This window comes from Stegodyphus dumicola, chromosome 6, assembly GCF_044657685.1.
Source record: "Stegodyphus dumicola isolate Sdum_Otavi_A_Nest chromosome 6, ASM4465768v1".
Taxonomy (NCBI): domain Eukaryota; kingdom Metazoa; phylum Arthropoda; class Arachnida; order Araneae; family Eresidae; genus Stegodyphus; species Stegodyphus dumicola.
Genome location: NC_140773.1, coordinates 182761720 through 182777662, shown reverse-complemented (window position 1 = coordinate 182777662; position 15943 = coordinate 182761720). Strand labels below are relative to the sequence as shown.

The 15943-nt window shown below is 35.9% G+C and overlaps 1 protein-coding gene across 1 annotated transcript in view; it reads right to left on the bottom strand.

Moving 5' to 3' along the window:
* The window catches only part of LOC118201865 (uncharacterized), a 73558-nt gene that overhangs the window by 33155 nt on the left and 24460 nt on the right, over positions 1 to 15943 (bottom strand). Inside the window, exons 4-5 of the mRNA XM_035374030.2 lie at positions 12786 to 12856; positions 9791 to 9943 (exon numbers count right to left, since the gene is read on the bottom strand). Coding sequence (XP_035229921.1) covers positions 9791 to 9943; positions 12786 to 12856 — 224 coding nt within the window. The remainder of the gene's footprint in view (positions 1 to 9790; positions 9944 to 12785; positions 12857 to 15943) is intronic.

The following is a 15943-nucleotide window of genomic DNA, read 5'->3' as shown; positions in this document are numbered from 1 at the left end:
ACATGGGCACATAATCCTACATCACACATACACTTTCATAAGATATGCGAATTCGTGTGCATGCGTCTCAAAATGTGGCTAGAATTCGAGGGGGGTTAGAAATTCTTGAAAGTCTTGACTTGATCTTTTATGTTGCGTGTAAAATCTTTATGTATCGTAAAACTTTCGATCTGTTGTGGTTCTTCTTCAGCATTGTTTAGTTTCTACGAACGGATTTTTGAGCGATTAATGATCCACGAAAATATAATATTGAACATCAAGTTGCGAATTTCAGTTTTATATTTTCCAAATATATTTTCAGTATTCGTTGTTTAATAATTAATTCATTGTTCATTGTTTAATAAATAATAATAGATGCGAGTTTATAAAACTTAGCATATGCACAAAACTGAAAGCGCACATCAACTTTCATTCCTTAATTTCACCATGTAACAGCTTTAAATAATATTAAAATCTTGTAGTTTAAATAATTTAAATAGATGAACATTAAGGTATTTGTGAATGGCAATATTTGAAACCAGACTCGAGTGCCTCGTGAGATTCTCGCACCTCAGTATGTTAGAATCACATGTTTAATTTTAGTGTCTGAAAAACTCAAAACACTCACAAAAAAAAAAAAAAAAAAAAAAAAAAAAAAAAAAAAACTTGCCATGTAAATATGTACATATGTTATGTTTAAGTTATTTTTGAATCACAAATCGCAACTGCTTATTTAATCGATTAGGGATAGGGTTCTCGTAACCCAGGCACCCAGGTGATACACCGTTTTTCTCTAATACCATTTTTTTTTCCAGTTCCCCACTGTTGATTTCGAGACGCATTGTGTTGCCACTTCCTTCACCCCATATACCCCATATACTTCCTTCATCCGACGAAACACTTAAGGTGCTCACAACATCCTTCTGTACTGAAGTGCGTTGATCTTTGAACACGTTGTGTAAGCAGAATTCTATCTTTCAAACTGTTATTTCTGTAAAATCAAAAGTCACTGCCATTTGTACAGTACATAAATTAGGACATACTGGATCAGTGGTGAAGGAACGTGTTTTAATCAATGACGCCTATTTTATATTTATTCATAATGTGGCAAATCTAAAAGGAACCAGAAGAAACTGACATTTTCAGATCTAATGGTAATCTAGACTTAATACATGACCTGGAACTTCTCTCAGCTGAAAGACTAAAAATGAGCAAGAATGAGAAGGTAAAATAGTTGATTCAAACTAGAAAACAAAAATTAAAAGCTGGGATCTAAAGGGGTCGGATTTGCAAGGTCTATCGTAGCGAACACGTTAATTTTATGTTAAATATTTTCTGCACCTTTTATTTTTTCCATCAGTTGTAAATAAATGCAAATTAGTAAATTTAAAAGTTACTACTAAAGTAATAACTTTAGAACTCAAAGTAGGTTTAAACTTACAATCTGTAAAACAAATACACGGTGCGCCCAAAAAGTAACCATAAGGATAAACGATAAAATAGAAAGGATTGAAGCATTACATGTAAATTTAGAAAGAGTGACATTTCTTGTTAAAGTAAGTTTAAAGCAGTTATTATGTCGTCTGCATTTGAAAAGGCGGGAGTCATTTTCATTCACTAAGAAGATATTACAGAAAAAAGTTTGCTTTCGCAATGGAACAAGGTTATAACAATAAATATTGTTACAAATTAGGTAAATCTGCTACCGAAATCTTAAAGATAATTCGAATAGTATATGGTGATGCATCATTATTAGGAGCATAAGCGTACAACTACTTAAATGTGAGCGCAAAAGTGTCAAAGATGAACCAAAGATAAGGCTGTAAGGATCTTAAGTTTTACTAACGTTTATTTTATTTTAAATCTTTACTATCACTTCTTATTTTCTACTTCCGGCCAGAATTAAAAGCTTTAACTTATTTATGTACTGTACAAATTTATGCAAATTTGTCTTGCGAACGCCAAGTACTAAGTTGTGGCTTTTTGCCAAGCAAGAGAGAGGAAGGAGTGATTAGGAGCAGGCCGCTTGCCATAGCAGTTTTACTCGGTTGCTGGTTGCCTTCAAGGCCAGAGGTTTAATCCTCTTGATAATTTTAAACGTATCGTAGAGTTAACAGTTCTCTGTACTACATACGGCCTTTCTATTAATATACGGCCAATCTTCAAGTAGACACTTGTTTCTTAATCCAAAGTTAGTTTAGTTAAAATTTAGTTAATATTTTTATATTCTTACGTTCAGACCACAAGTGGTTGGTCTCTGTATTCCGAAGTCCGGAAATCATTGTAATGAGAGAAAAATAAAGGGTTTCGTATACCCTTCCTGTGTATCTTGTCTACTTCCCACATTTATTTAACATAGCTTTAGTAAGCTCCCTGTTCCGAGTCAGGTCATTTAATGTTCCCAAAGCAAGTAAGGAGGAACACTGAACCTGATAGTGGCGCCCGACGAAGAAGAATAACCATGGCCGAGTTTCAAGAAGAACCTGTGCTGCCTGCAGAAGCGGCTCAGAATCCAGAAATGCCAGCTGCCGCTCTGGAAGGATTTGGTTACATCGTCCAGACCATGCGCGCATCGATGAAACCAGAAGCAACATGTAATGGAAACTCACCGGTAACCAGTTTTTTGGAAAAATTGGAGGACCACTTCCTGATGTATCCCGTGCATGAGTTCCAGAAAGTCACCTTAGCTACCAGCGCTTTGAGGGGCCAAGCGCTTAATTGGTTCAAATGTATAGGCAGAAGTCTCTTGGGTCAAGCGGGAAGTCCCACCTATACTTACGAAAATTTCAAGACTGCCCTAGTAAAAGCCTTCCCTGTCGTAAGGAATCGTGCAAAATTAGAAACGGAACTTTTCAGCATATACCAGAAACGAATTGAAAATCTCTCAAGCTTTATTTTAAGAAAAATTCACGTCTTCAATCTCTTGTATGGAAACCGTCCTGATCCTGAGATAATTCAAGTGATTTTACCGAGGTTACTTCCCCAAGTACAAGACTTTATTGAATTAAGGAATCCGACTACACTGGAAAAGTTATTTGAGCTAGTAATCCAGTTTGAAAGTAGAAGAACGGCGGACATTGAAAGAAGACGCCAGTATGAGCAACGAAGCCAATTTGGTGCGCCAAGACCACAGCAAAGGCAAGAACACGGGTACGGAAGCAAAGCAAATCAGTGGGCAAGGAAACCCGAGTATCCAAAAACAACCGGCGAACGTCGACAGTTCAATAGTAATCCAGGAAAAACGTCTGAAGGCCAGTGGAAAAAGAAGGAAAGCACGGAAAGGAAAAAACAAGATTTAAACTAAAACGGATTTCTGCTGACGGGAGGGTGCGGAAATCCGAAGGCCAAGAAAACCCCTCTTCCTTCAAGTTAAATACAGTAATGGTGAAAAATTTGACTCTTCCAAAGATTGAAGTGTTGGTGAATAACATCATAGCCACCGCACTCCTGGATACAGGCGCGCAGTGTTCCTGTGTGGCAGAAGATTTTTTTAGGAAGTATTTTCGTAAATACCGCGTATATAATTCGGATAATACGACAGTGTTAGCTGCGCAGGGAGAAAGATGCAAGTGCATAGGTAAATTACCGCTATACGTTCGTATCAAGGACAAACAAGTAAAGAATATGTTTTTTATAGTAAAGAATTTGAAAGCACATATCATCTTAGGGATAGATTTTCTTTCAGAGGCAGAAGCAACGCTGGATTTTAACGGAGCGTCCCTTAAGCTGACGATGAAACCAGTTCGAGAAGAAAAAACAGAACCACCAATGTTAAATCTTGACCACCTGCCTAAGGAAGCGCAACAAAAAATTTGACAAGTGGTATGTGAATTTGCTTCGTTATTTAGTCACATTCCAGGATTTACTCAAGTTACTAACCATAGTATCGACACCGGAGATTCACTGCCAGTTCGCCACAAACCACACCGATATGATAAGAATAGAGAAATAATTATAGAGTGGCACATTAGAGATATGTTACGTAAAAAGATCATAACGCCCATCTCAAGTAGTTATGCTAGCCCGGTTGTTTTATGTAAGAAAAACAATGACTATCCAGTAAAACATCCAAAAAGGTGGCGTTTTGCGATTGACTATCGTAAATTAAACTCCATGACTCCAATATCCGGTATATCCGTTACCTATTATTGGAGAAATTCTAAGGAACATAACTTCTACCAAATACATGACGACTTTAGACTTAACGACTGGTTATTTTCAAATAGGGGTTAGACCGGAAGATGTGCCTAAGACTGCTTTTATAACCAAGTCTGGCACTTATGCATTCCTGTGTATGCCGTTTGGCCTTTCAGGGGCACCGGCAACATTTCAGCGATGTATGGACATTGTGCTAAGGCCTGTTCTTGGAAAATCCACATTTATCTATTTAGACGATATCATTATTACTAGTGATAATCGAGACCAACATTTACAGGATTTAAGACAGGTGTTTTCATTATTAAATGAGGCCGGTCTAAAAGTTAATGTCGAAAAGTGCAAATTTGCAGCCCCTGAATTAAAATACTTAGGTTACAAAATATCTCAGAAAGGAATCGAGACAGACGAATCAAAAATAACCGCTGTGCAAAAGTATCCGCCGCCAAATACGGCAAAGAAGCTCTCTTCTTTTCTAGGACTTTGTTCATATTATAGGTCCTTTATAAAAGATTTTGCAGCTATTGCTGAACCATTGTTAAAATTAAAAAGGAAAAAGGCAAGATTCTCGTGGACGGCCGAAGCCAATAGTGCTTTCGAAAAATTAAAGCAAGCATTAACGCAAGCCCCTGTTTTGAAATTTCCTGAAAACTTAAGTAAAGAATTTGCAAGATGAGATTTTAGATGATAATTTAGAAATTTCAGCGGATGCTTCGGATTATGCGGTAGGAGCGGTACTTTCGCAAAATCAGCAGCCCGTGGCATTTTTTAGTCGAACTTTAAATCAAACACAAAGAAATTAATCCGCGACCGAAAGAGAGGCACTTGCAGTTCTGTTTGCAGTGCAAAAGTTCCGAGTCTATTTTGGAAGGGCGCCAATAACAGTGTATTCTGATCATGCGGCGGTAAGTAGATTGTACTCAGGGAAAAACTTATCCCCAAGGTTAATAAGATGGGCACTCAAGTTACAAGAGTATAATCTGGTAATCAAGCACTCCCCCTGAAAGGAAAATATCGTAGCAGATGCCCTATCCAGAATAAAAATAGATGAAGAAGGTAATACTGTAAAGGTCGAAATGCTCACAGCATGTACGATACATTCCCGAGAAACTGTAATAACCGAACTGGGTAAGGATCCTGAATTTAAAAACATTTATGAGTATTTAAAGGATCCTGAAAATTTTAGCCACCAAGATATTGTGGCGATAAGAAATAGGGCGGCCCATTACGGACTAATAGATAGTCTATTATTTTATACAAAAACTACGAATTCCAACAACGAATTTCGACCTGTTATCCCAGCTAGTCTTAGATTAAATATACTGCAGGAGTTACACGACTCCCCATTAGCTTCTCATGCTAGTATTCGAAAAACCATCCAACGCGTACGCGAGGCAGTTTATTTTCCTGAGCTGCAAAAGTTAACAAGGGCGTATGTCCAATTCTGCCCGACATGTCAAGCAGTTAATTATATTAATTACCGCCCGGACGGGTTTCTAAATAGCATTAAATCCGAATTTCCAAATGAAATAATTGGCATCGATTTATTGGGCCCTTTCCCAAAAAGTCAGTTAAATAAAAGTCGGTATCTCCTTGTTATGGTTGATCATTTTAGTAAGTGGACCGCAATTGTTCCTATAAAACGAGCCTCCGCGAAATTAGTTACTGATTCTATTTTAAATAAATGTATTTTAAAATACGTGGCGCCCCTAAAAGTTATATCGGATAATGGTCCTCAATTTGTAGGTAATATATTTGAAGACATGTGCCAAAAACTGGGCATACGTCATTTAAAATTGGTCCCGTATCGGCCGCAATCAAATATAGCGGAACGGGTCAATAGAAATATAGTGAAATTATCCGTAGTTATGTTAAAAATTTTCATAAAAGCTGGGATAACTATGTCAATGAATTAGCTTTCGCCCTTAGGACCGCAAAAGATGATACGACGGGCAAAACTCCTGCTGAGTTATTTTTAGGCAGAAAGATTATAACGCCGTTAGATAAATTATTTTATGTTCAACAAAGAGCCCCAGAATTTAAAATGGGTGATATAGAAAAATTAATTAAAGAAGCAAAAAAGAACACTGAAGTAGCACAGAGAAAACAGAAGCTTTATTATGATATGAAACGACGGGGAGTAACTTATAAAGTAGGAGATGAAGTGTTAAAAATTAAGCATTCACTTTCTTCAGCACCAGAAGATAAAACCGCCAAATTTTTTCCACGATTTGAAGGACCATATGTCATAGAAAAAATAACTCAGGCTGTAGTGGCGTTAAAAGCCAGGAATAATGAAACATGCTCCGCAAACATTGACCAGATAAAACCATTCTATGACCGTAATAAAATGCAAATATTTAAAGATCTTTTGCAGGATCCGGCACGGCAGGCACGGCAGGCACTGCAGGCACAAGCTCCAGAGATGGAACAACGACAATCACAAGGGCAAGCCATTAGGAGGCAGGAGCAATTGAAAAGAAAGTTTCCCCGTTGGAAAATTGAAGGTAACAAGAAAAAGAAGCCGTTCCACCGACCAGAAAAGAGAGCGCACGACCACCCTCAGAATGAAGAAGGGAGAAGTACGACGAATGCAAAGAGAGCCAGGAGAAATAACGGCAACTATAACCCGGCTCCCAAACGGAAGATCTACCCATCGACAGGAGTCTACGCAGCAAATGTCGACGAATCGATGAAGGAACGCCAGCTGCTGAGGCAAAGAAACAAGGAAAATTTGAACAGCCAGCAACGAGATCCAAGCGGGAACGAGAGAGAGTTGTCCCGGTTCTGCCAAGACCAGCTGCCATCAAACGGCCGAGACCACAGGCAGAGGCTAAAAAGAAGGTCTTCAAGGGTGACCGCACTGGAAGAAAAAGAAAGCTCATCGAGGAAGGAACTGAAGGGCGAACCCGCACAAGAAGGAAGATAAACCAAACACTAGTCTTTGCTACCTTCCAGGACTGGGCAGAAAAAAGAATGTCCGAATATCACAAAGGTAAGTAAAACTTTATGTTACTTTGCAACCTTAAGTTAATCTTTCATTCTTACTGCAAGTGGCAGAATTCAAGACGTTTTACCTCATGTGAGGTCTACCTTTATCGCCAAAAAGGCGAGAAATGAGTTGTTACCTATTTTGGTATTATGTTTTTCAATTACTCGCGAGTAAAACTAAAATTAATGTATAATAGGAATGTGTAAATACTTGAATATTTTAAAAGTTATTGTATAAAATTTTATTTAAAAGATTCTGGCAAGAAAGAAGTTTTAGTCTGAAAGACTTTTGAAATGTAGTATTTCAATGGAGAAGAATTGGCACTTGCTTGGAAAAGAAAGAAGTTAACAATGTACTACTAATGTATGTTTTAAAATGCGTAAAATTAATGGCATGTTAAGATGTCCTTATACAATGTGAACTGTTATGTTAAACGTTAAGAAATACTGTGATATGTTAAAAGTGAAAGTAATGCCAAAAATTTTTAACTTATTCGTGTGACTGTAAAAAGAGCAAATTATTGTGAATATGTGTTAAAGGTTGAATGAATGTAGTTAGGCTCTCTGATGCTACACTTCAGTGTTAGCCACTTTCAGAATAGTACCTCAGGGTTTAGAGATGAATATAAGGTGTGTTATGAGGTCTTGTTATGTTGAATTTTAACACGTTAGTGTTTTGATTGCAGGCGGTAGTGTTGGACACTTGTACATAAATACATTCGTGTTTGGTGTTTTCTTTTACAACACATGTCAGAAAGCACGGGGAGAGATAATTAAATAAAGTCATGAATGAAATAAGAATGTTAAGAGAAATATAAATATTCATGTTACTTGCCATTTAATTGTGTAACATTTCATTAAACTAGTTTTCCTTCCAGATCTCTGGAAGGAACCAGATTTCAACTAAGAGCTCCTGTTTAGATGCAGTACAGATGAAAAGTAATTGTCCATGAAGTTGATAATGCAAAAAACCATTTTTTTTTTTTAATTTCTAGTTTCTAGGGAGAAATGTTTGTAAAAGATTGGCCTCGCGTTAGATTCTAGAGCTAAAAGTTTTCAACAAGGTCGTTTTAGACCTCAGTTTCAAACTAATTAACTCTGGCGGGAAGTATGTAAGGATCTTAAGTTTTACTAACGTTTATTTTATTTTAAATCTTTACTATCACTTCTTATTTTCTACTTCCGGCCAGAGTTAAAAGCTTTAACTTATTTATGCAAATTTGTCTTGCGAACGCCAAGTACTTAAGTTGTGGCTTTTTGCCAAGCAAGAGAGAGGAAGGAGTGATTAGGAGCAGGCCGCTTGCCATAGCAGTTTTACTCGGTTGCTGGTTGCCTTCAAGGCCAGAGGTTTAATCCTCTTGATAATTTTAAACGTATCGTAGTATTAACAGTTCTCTGTACTACATACGGCCTTTCTGTTAATATACGGCCAATCTTCAAGTAGACACTTGTTTATTAATCCAAAGTTAGTTTAGTTAGAATTTAGTTAATATTTTTATATTCTTACGTTCAGACCACAAGTGGTTGGTCTCTGTATTCCGAAGTCCGGAAATCATTGTAAAGAGAGAAAAATAAAGGGTTTCGTATACCCTTCCTGTGTATCTTGTCTACTTCCCACATTTATTGAACATAGCTTTAGTAAGCTCCCTGTTCCGAGTCAGGTCATTTAATGTTCCCAAAGCAAATAAGGAAGAACAACTGAACCTGATAAGGCGTCTTTCAGTTTCAAAGAATGAGGGAAATGTGGAGAAAATTCCTTCTTCAGTAAAATCTAATAGATGTGTAACTACTGAGCAATTTTCAGACATACTTGTATAAAGCAAAAAATGCTGTAAGCTAATTTTAATTGAAAATCTGAAAATGAGGAAAGTTGGTGCTAAGTATGAATAACTTCTCTGAAATTACGGGTGAAACTGCAGTATCTTTTGTATAATATAACATGGAAATGTTATATTATGGAATATAACATGGAAATGTTAATATAACATGGAAATGTTATATTATACAAAAACAAGAAAACATATGCGGGAAAAACAAGATTACAGTCTATTTAACATTGACGTAAACAGCTATCTCGAAAAATTGTCAACATATCGCTAAGCTGGCTATTGTTTTGGCGACTAATTTTTGTCAGCAAATTTGGCGAGAAATCGCCAATAGTCGCCAAATTTGATGACCATTTGGTAGCATTTTGGTCAGTTCGCTGTATAACTGTAACTGGTACTATAATTAAATAACTGTAATTGGTCCTTCTATGCAACTGTAACCGTATCTGGCTTATATATGTAACTTTAGCCGTATATGCCTGCCAATAATTTCGAGAAATGGAAGGTAGCAGAGATTTCTCGGCAGTGGATGGGAAACTATGTAAGACCGAATAGAGCATCAGTTCCAATCAGATACCCCTGAGAGCTTCGCCTTTTAGATGCGCTTTACACTGCATTGTATTTAACGTTATTAGTAGTTTGAAGTAGTAACTACTCATTCTGCTCTGCCTTAAAGAGAACAGTTGTAGGGGTACTTTGCGGAAAGTTCCAGAACTCTAAAGTGTTTCTTTTGGGAAAATAAATTTTATCGAGCTATCATCGGTTCTGTGCATTCAGTCCATTACGAACACGTATGCACGCAACAATATTGTATTTATATAAATAATTGTTTAACTTACTTCGGATAATAAATTTGGTCAGACGGATGGTCAGCAGGGACATAGGGAAAACTCAGTAGAGGTTCTGCATGCTGACATCTTTTGCCGATATTCAGAGTCATGCTTTTTGCTTCTACCTCAGACATTAATGCACTTCTTGCTTTATGAAGCTTACTGGAAAAATAATCATGTATCACAGATCATCAGCGCAGCAGATAGTAAAATCTATTTTATCATTCTATAATTCCTTAAAATACAACTGTAAAGAAGCATTCAATTTCAAACTGACCAGTTTCTGGCTGAAAGAAGAGAGAATGAGGGAGGAGAGAAAATTTTTTATCTTTTCTCTCTTCCCTTATTTCCACTTTCTGCCAGAATGATATTTCAATTTCGCGTGTTATGCAAAGTAGAGTAAAAAGATGCTATTTAAGCTGATGTTTGAGTTACTTCAGACCACGCTGTTTCGAGGATTTAAACTTGCTTTTACAATTGTGCATATTACTTGCCGATTTATGTACGTCAGTAATAGTTCTAAGAACTAACTCACGTTAATTATCTCTGAGCAGCTTCGGCTGATTATTTAGATTAGTTTTAATTTTATATTTCTATTTTGAGTTGCAGCCGTATTAGCTAAGTTTGTAAGCATCAAGGTGCCGTCTGTAAATTCCTTCTTCAGTTGAATAAAAGGGTTTTTTTAACCCTTCTCACATCTTGTCAGTTTGAACTTAGCAAATAGTCGCTTCAAGTAAAGATCTAGCCAACAAATTAAAATAGCCAGAATCCTACAGAGCTACAAAATTAATCCTATGATACTCTGTGTCAGCATTGTGCAATAATTTAATGCTGATGTCACAAAATTTCTTCAACGAAAGCTTTTTAAAATTTTTCTTTATCCGTTGTGCTACAATGTGTTTATTATCCGCACAGCTTGACTAGTATTAATACTATGAAAAATATAAAATATTTAATTTAGTTTACTCGCCACTTCGAAAATAGACAGTTTCAAAAGGATTGCTATTCAACGCGACATCAAAATCTTCAATTTCTTTTCTAGTTTGTACGGTTGTAAACTGTACTCGAGTTTGAGTTTTACAACTCTACCAGACAACTAGCAAGTTATCGCTTCGTATGAAAATAGAGTGGCAGAGATAAATCACTACTCATAGCGATATAATTTTATCAATATCGATACTTAAATTAAAGCGTTTATAATAAACGTTAATTACAGTCTAAAACTACATAAGCAATAAACTAAGCTCAACTAACTTTATCCGAACGAATAAATTTTTAAGCAATCGGCTGCAGATTCAAAACCCTCAGCTTACACTTAAAGCAAATTTTCGTTCTGGTGAGGAATACGGAAAGACGTTAAAGCAAAGATCAAAATCATATTAACTGTTAATTAATATAAGAACCTTACAAGTTATGGAATAATGCGAAAAATTAAAACAGTAAATATATCTTAATAAGCGTAAATCAAATCTCTGTTTTTTTTCCTAATAATGTATCTAAGGAGTCAAAGTTAAACTATATGCATTATATTTCATTGATAATTACGAACATTCTTATCATTAGTGCAATTAATTAAAGGTGTTTCCAATACTGTACATTCCGAACCTCGAGACAGAACCTCCTCCCCTTTCACACTGGTAGAAAAGTTATCAAGCGAATTAGAAGCAAAGAATGTTATTTTAGAGTTCTTCTAACGTTCTTTGCCAATATTACATGAGTAACATGAAACTTGTTTATAAAAATTTTTTAAATAGATGCTTACGTTATTAGAAAGAAGAGAAAAACATCATTTTATAACACATTTCACAAGATCTAAAGCAGATCACATCAAATAACACCGTACAAACAGTACAGAGTACAGTTTACAACCGTACAGAAAAGACAGTAACTAGAAAAGAAATTGAAGATTTTGATGTCGCGTTGAATAGCAATCCTTTTGAAACTGTCTATTTTCGAAGTGGCGAGTAAACTAAATTAAAGATTTTTATATTTTTCATAGTATTAATACTAGTCAAGCTGTGTGGATAATAAAGACATTGTAGCACAACGGAGAAAGAAAAATTTTAAAAAGCTTTCGTTGAAGAAATTTTGTGACATCAGCATTAACTTATTGCACAATGCTGACACAGAGTATCATAGCATTAATTTTGTAGGCTTTGTAGGATTCTGACTATTTTAATTTGTTGGCTAGATCTTTACTTGAAGCGACTATTTGCTAAGTTCAAACTGATAAGATGTAGAACAAATTGAACGTTAGGCCGGTGCTATATCATATTTGGAGTAAAATTATTTACTAATTTATAAGAAGCCTTGGTTGATTTCTTTTCTTCAAACAGTAAAACCATTGTAACAAATAACAATTCTGAAAGCACATATTTGCTCTTTAAGATAATATTCAAATCAATAAAAGGTTTTTACAAAATCAGTTACAACTTAAAGATGAATTTTGCTTATTTTTAAAAGAAACAGAACCATTGTTTAAATGTTCTAAGGAGAACTTTCTTGTATATTTTGACATTTACTATATTTCAAAGCATTTTAAACTAATTAAAGAATCTACAAATTATAAATGTTACAAAATGAATAGTAACATTGATTCTTTATACAATATAAAATATGTATTTAGTCATTTCAGATTTTGCTAAAGGGAATGGCAGGGAAGAGAAAATCCATTTCAATGAATTTTTAATTTGATTATAATTTTGATGTTTATAAAATTATATACGCTAATAATATATACGCTGTTATAATCTTATAATTATTTTACTTTCATCAGTGTTTCCTTTTATTCTAAGCATTGTCTGCTTTATATTGATATGAGACAATCGAATGTAGTATATACAGCCCATTCAGTACATTACTGTTGGAACAATTTCTGAATGCTTAAATCTTCGTTCGCTGCCTGAAAGAAAACTGACAGAGCTTCTACAGCGTTAAACAGTATAAATTCATAACAAAACCGCAGACTTTTAATTGTTAATAAAATAATTAGATTGATACATACTTTTCACATTCTTTTAGCTCTTCAGAGCAGTGTGCCATATTTTCATCTGCTTTACATATAATTGACTCTTCCTGTAAAAAATAAATAAATAAAATAATGAATAAATAAATAAATAAACTGTTTACTGAAAACTTTTTAATTGTAAGGTATCAGTTATGCAGCCTTATTTAAAAAGAAGAAGAAAAAAGTTTTCAAATTTATTTTATGCAGCAAAAGAGAAGTATGTTGATTCAATTTACACACAATTCTAATTTATTTCTAAAAAACAGTTTTGCAATAAAAGGCAAGTGTAAATATTTTTAAATATATGAGAATTAAAATTTTAAAATTACTTTAAAAATATACCAGAGTGCTTCCTTCTTATAATAAAAACGTTACTTTACTATATATTAAATAAAACCTATGCGGACACCGCATGACTTCCTTATACGGCCTATGAAATTATGCACATTTTTCGCTGCACTTCATTTAAGCTTATTTCTTCGAATTTTGCTACTTAATTAACCGATCCCACGTGAAAATTTTAAAATGACATCAGAAATTTGCAAATTTTGAAATTAAATATATCGATTAATTTTTTGTCATATGGCAGTTAAACTTTCTATAATTTTATTTTTTCATAACGAGAATAAAGCTCCAAAATATAAGTACAGGAAACGTGAGACCACGATAGATTTCGTTATTTTCCAAAATAAATTTCTTTTAAATTTGACAAACCAAAACATGAGTAATTTCGTGAATACTTCTATAATTGGAAGTATATGACTACGACCAATGGTTGTCAAAATAAAGGCTGAATAAGGAGGACAATTTAAGCCGGGTAATGGGGTGGGTAATACATATATATATATATATATACATTTTACACTTTTGGTATGGGAGATTACATTGAAAAAGGGAAGCGCACAAGTAGACGGACAGCAGTCTCATATGTAAAATTTCGAAATATTGCTTTGATGAGCAGTGAAATTAGATATTAGACATATGACGCAAAAGTTGAAAAATTCAACTTTTCTATCAAGAGCTGGTATAACAGGACAAAAAGCCAGGAAATCTCACAAAAGTACGTGAAGTCCTGTTCCTACGCCGACAAATTAAGTCTTATTGGATAGCGCCGTTTAGAGGAAATTCTTTCATAGTGATAATACTTTTTTTGTCCTATAAAATATGAATTAAAAAAAATATTTTATTGTAGTAGCAACACACTCTTTAATTACATACAGTCTTTGAAAATTTATAAAGATAGAAATTTAAAATTTGCGGTGCAGAGAGGCAGCATGAAGTTTTGGTAGATATGTAGAGACATTGGGTATTTTTGGAAGTAGGCAAAATGAAAAATTAGCAACGCCTTCGCCGGAAATCGAACCGCGGACCTCTGGAATACGCGTCCAGCGTGCAAACCACCACACTACGAAGGCTCACTAAGAAGGCGGAAGAAATACCTTATATACTCCCCCTTTTAATGGGCGACTGGAGATTTTAGGAGATCCAATCGCCAAATCCTGAATGAGGAGAATCATCATCCAACAGCCTTTTAGTTCGAGCGCGACTGTAGAGACATTAGGTATTTTTGGAAGTAGGCAAGATGAAAAATTAACTACTCCTTCGCCGGGAATCGAAGCGCTTTCCTCTGTTATACGTGCCCAGCATGCCACCACACCACGAAAGCTCGCTAAGAAGGCGGAAGAAATACCTCATAAGTAGATTTTACAAGTTTTGGTAGATAAAAGCAGATATTTGTAGATTTTCGGGCAGGTGTAGGTATATAAAAGATAATCTTCCGTTACTGTCAATAGTTTGCGCAGCCCCAGTCTCAAGCCCTCAGATTACCGCTTAAAGCTACGGTAATTTATGTGAAAGAAAAAGATGGTGCTTGATGCACGGCCGCTTTTGCCCAACCCAAACCTTCCTTGCTGTTATGCTTTTAATGCTACTATTCCGTTAGAGCGGCGTCAGTTTAAATGTCGATTGGAGAAAGGTCTGGTGACCGTCCGTGCTGGTCAAGGAAGATTATGAACCGCACGGAGACAGTCCAGAGATATGCAAACGGTATGTGGCCTGGTATTATCTTGTTGGAAGATGGCCCCAGGATGGATGACTAAAGATGGCCTGCTGTCATAAGAAATAGCACACCATCACACCAGCAGGTTATGCCTTTGTAAAACAAAGGCTGATTGGGCTCGCTGGCCCATCCTCTCCAGACAGTGGTCATCTGCTTCAAGAGTCATCGCTGAACACTATACGATGCCAGCCATGATGATCGGCTGCGACACCACTTCAGACGACTCTACCATTTTTGTGGGATCAAAGGCAAACGTCTTAAAGGCCTCTGTGAGCGTAACCCCGCCTCAGACAAGCGCCGTGAGATGGTGGACGGTACCACGGGAGGTATAGACGTGGCTGTAATGCTTTGAATAGTCGACAATGATACCTTTGAGGCGGTTCGGGCCTGGCGAACAATCATCCTATCTTGCCTCGCATTTGTGCTCCTTGGCCTTCTAGAGCCTTCATTTCGTCGTCAATTTCTTTGTAGTAACCATTGCTGCCAACATCTTTGCACGTTGCATCTCTGTACGCTGCAGGTGGCGGCCTATTGCTCGGTATGACCACCCACCTTCACGCAACCCTACAATGCAGCCACGGTCGAAGTCGTTTAGTTGTCTGTAAGGTTTTTAATATTTATTAGTTTTATATTTCGCGAATTGCGCACTAGAAATGTGCGCTATGATCGCTATTCCGCTTCATTTGATTTAAAACTTCGATCATTTGCATGTTCGATCAAGATGCTTTTGCATACCAAATTCCGTCACGATCGCAAAAGTCCTTCTTGGTGCTTCGATTTTTTTTTTTTTTTTCTTTTTCAAAAGAGTGTATAATGCTGCCATCCGCGTTGCTTAAACCCCGAATACCCACTGTTCCTGAATAACACGTCCGACGTTGTTTTTTACTTCCTTGTACGAAGTAAAAAAGAAGTATTGTAATCGCGAAAAGTTTCAGGCTGCATATTTCAAAGAAAATATCCATTTTGACCGCTATCGAATGCAATTTCACAATGTTTTTGCCTGATATCTGTACGTAAGGACAGAATAAAATACTCTTTTCTTCCAAAAAAAATATAAAACTGCTTTAAAATGAATTCTGAAGAGAATTTTTCGTGG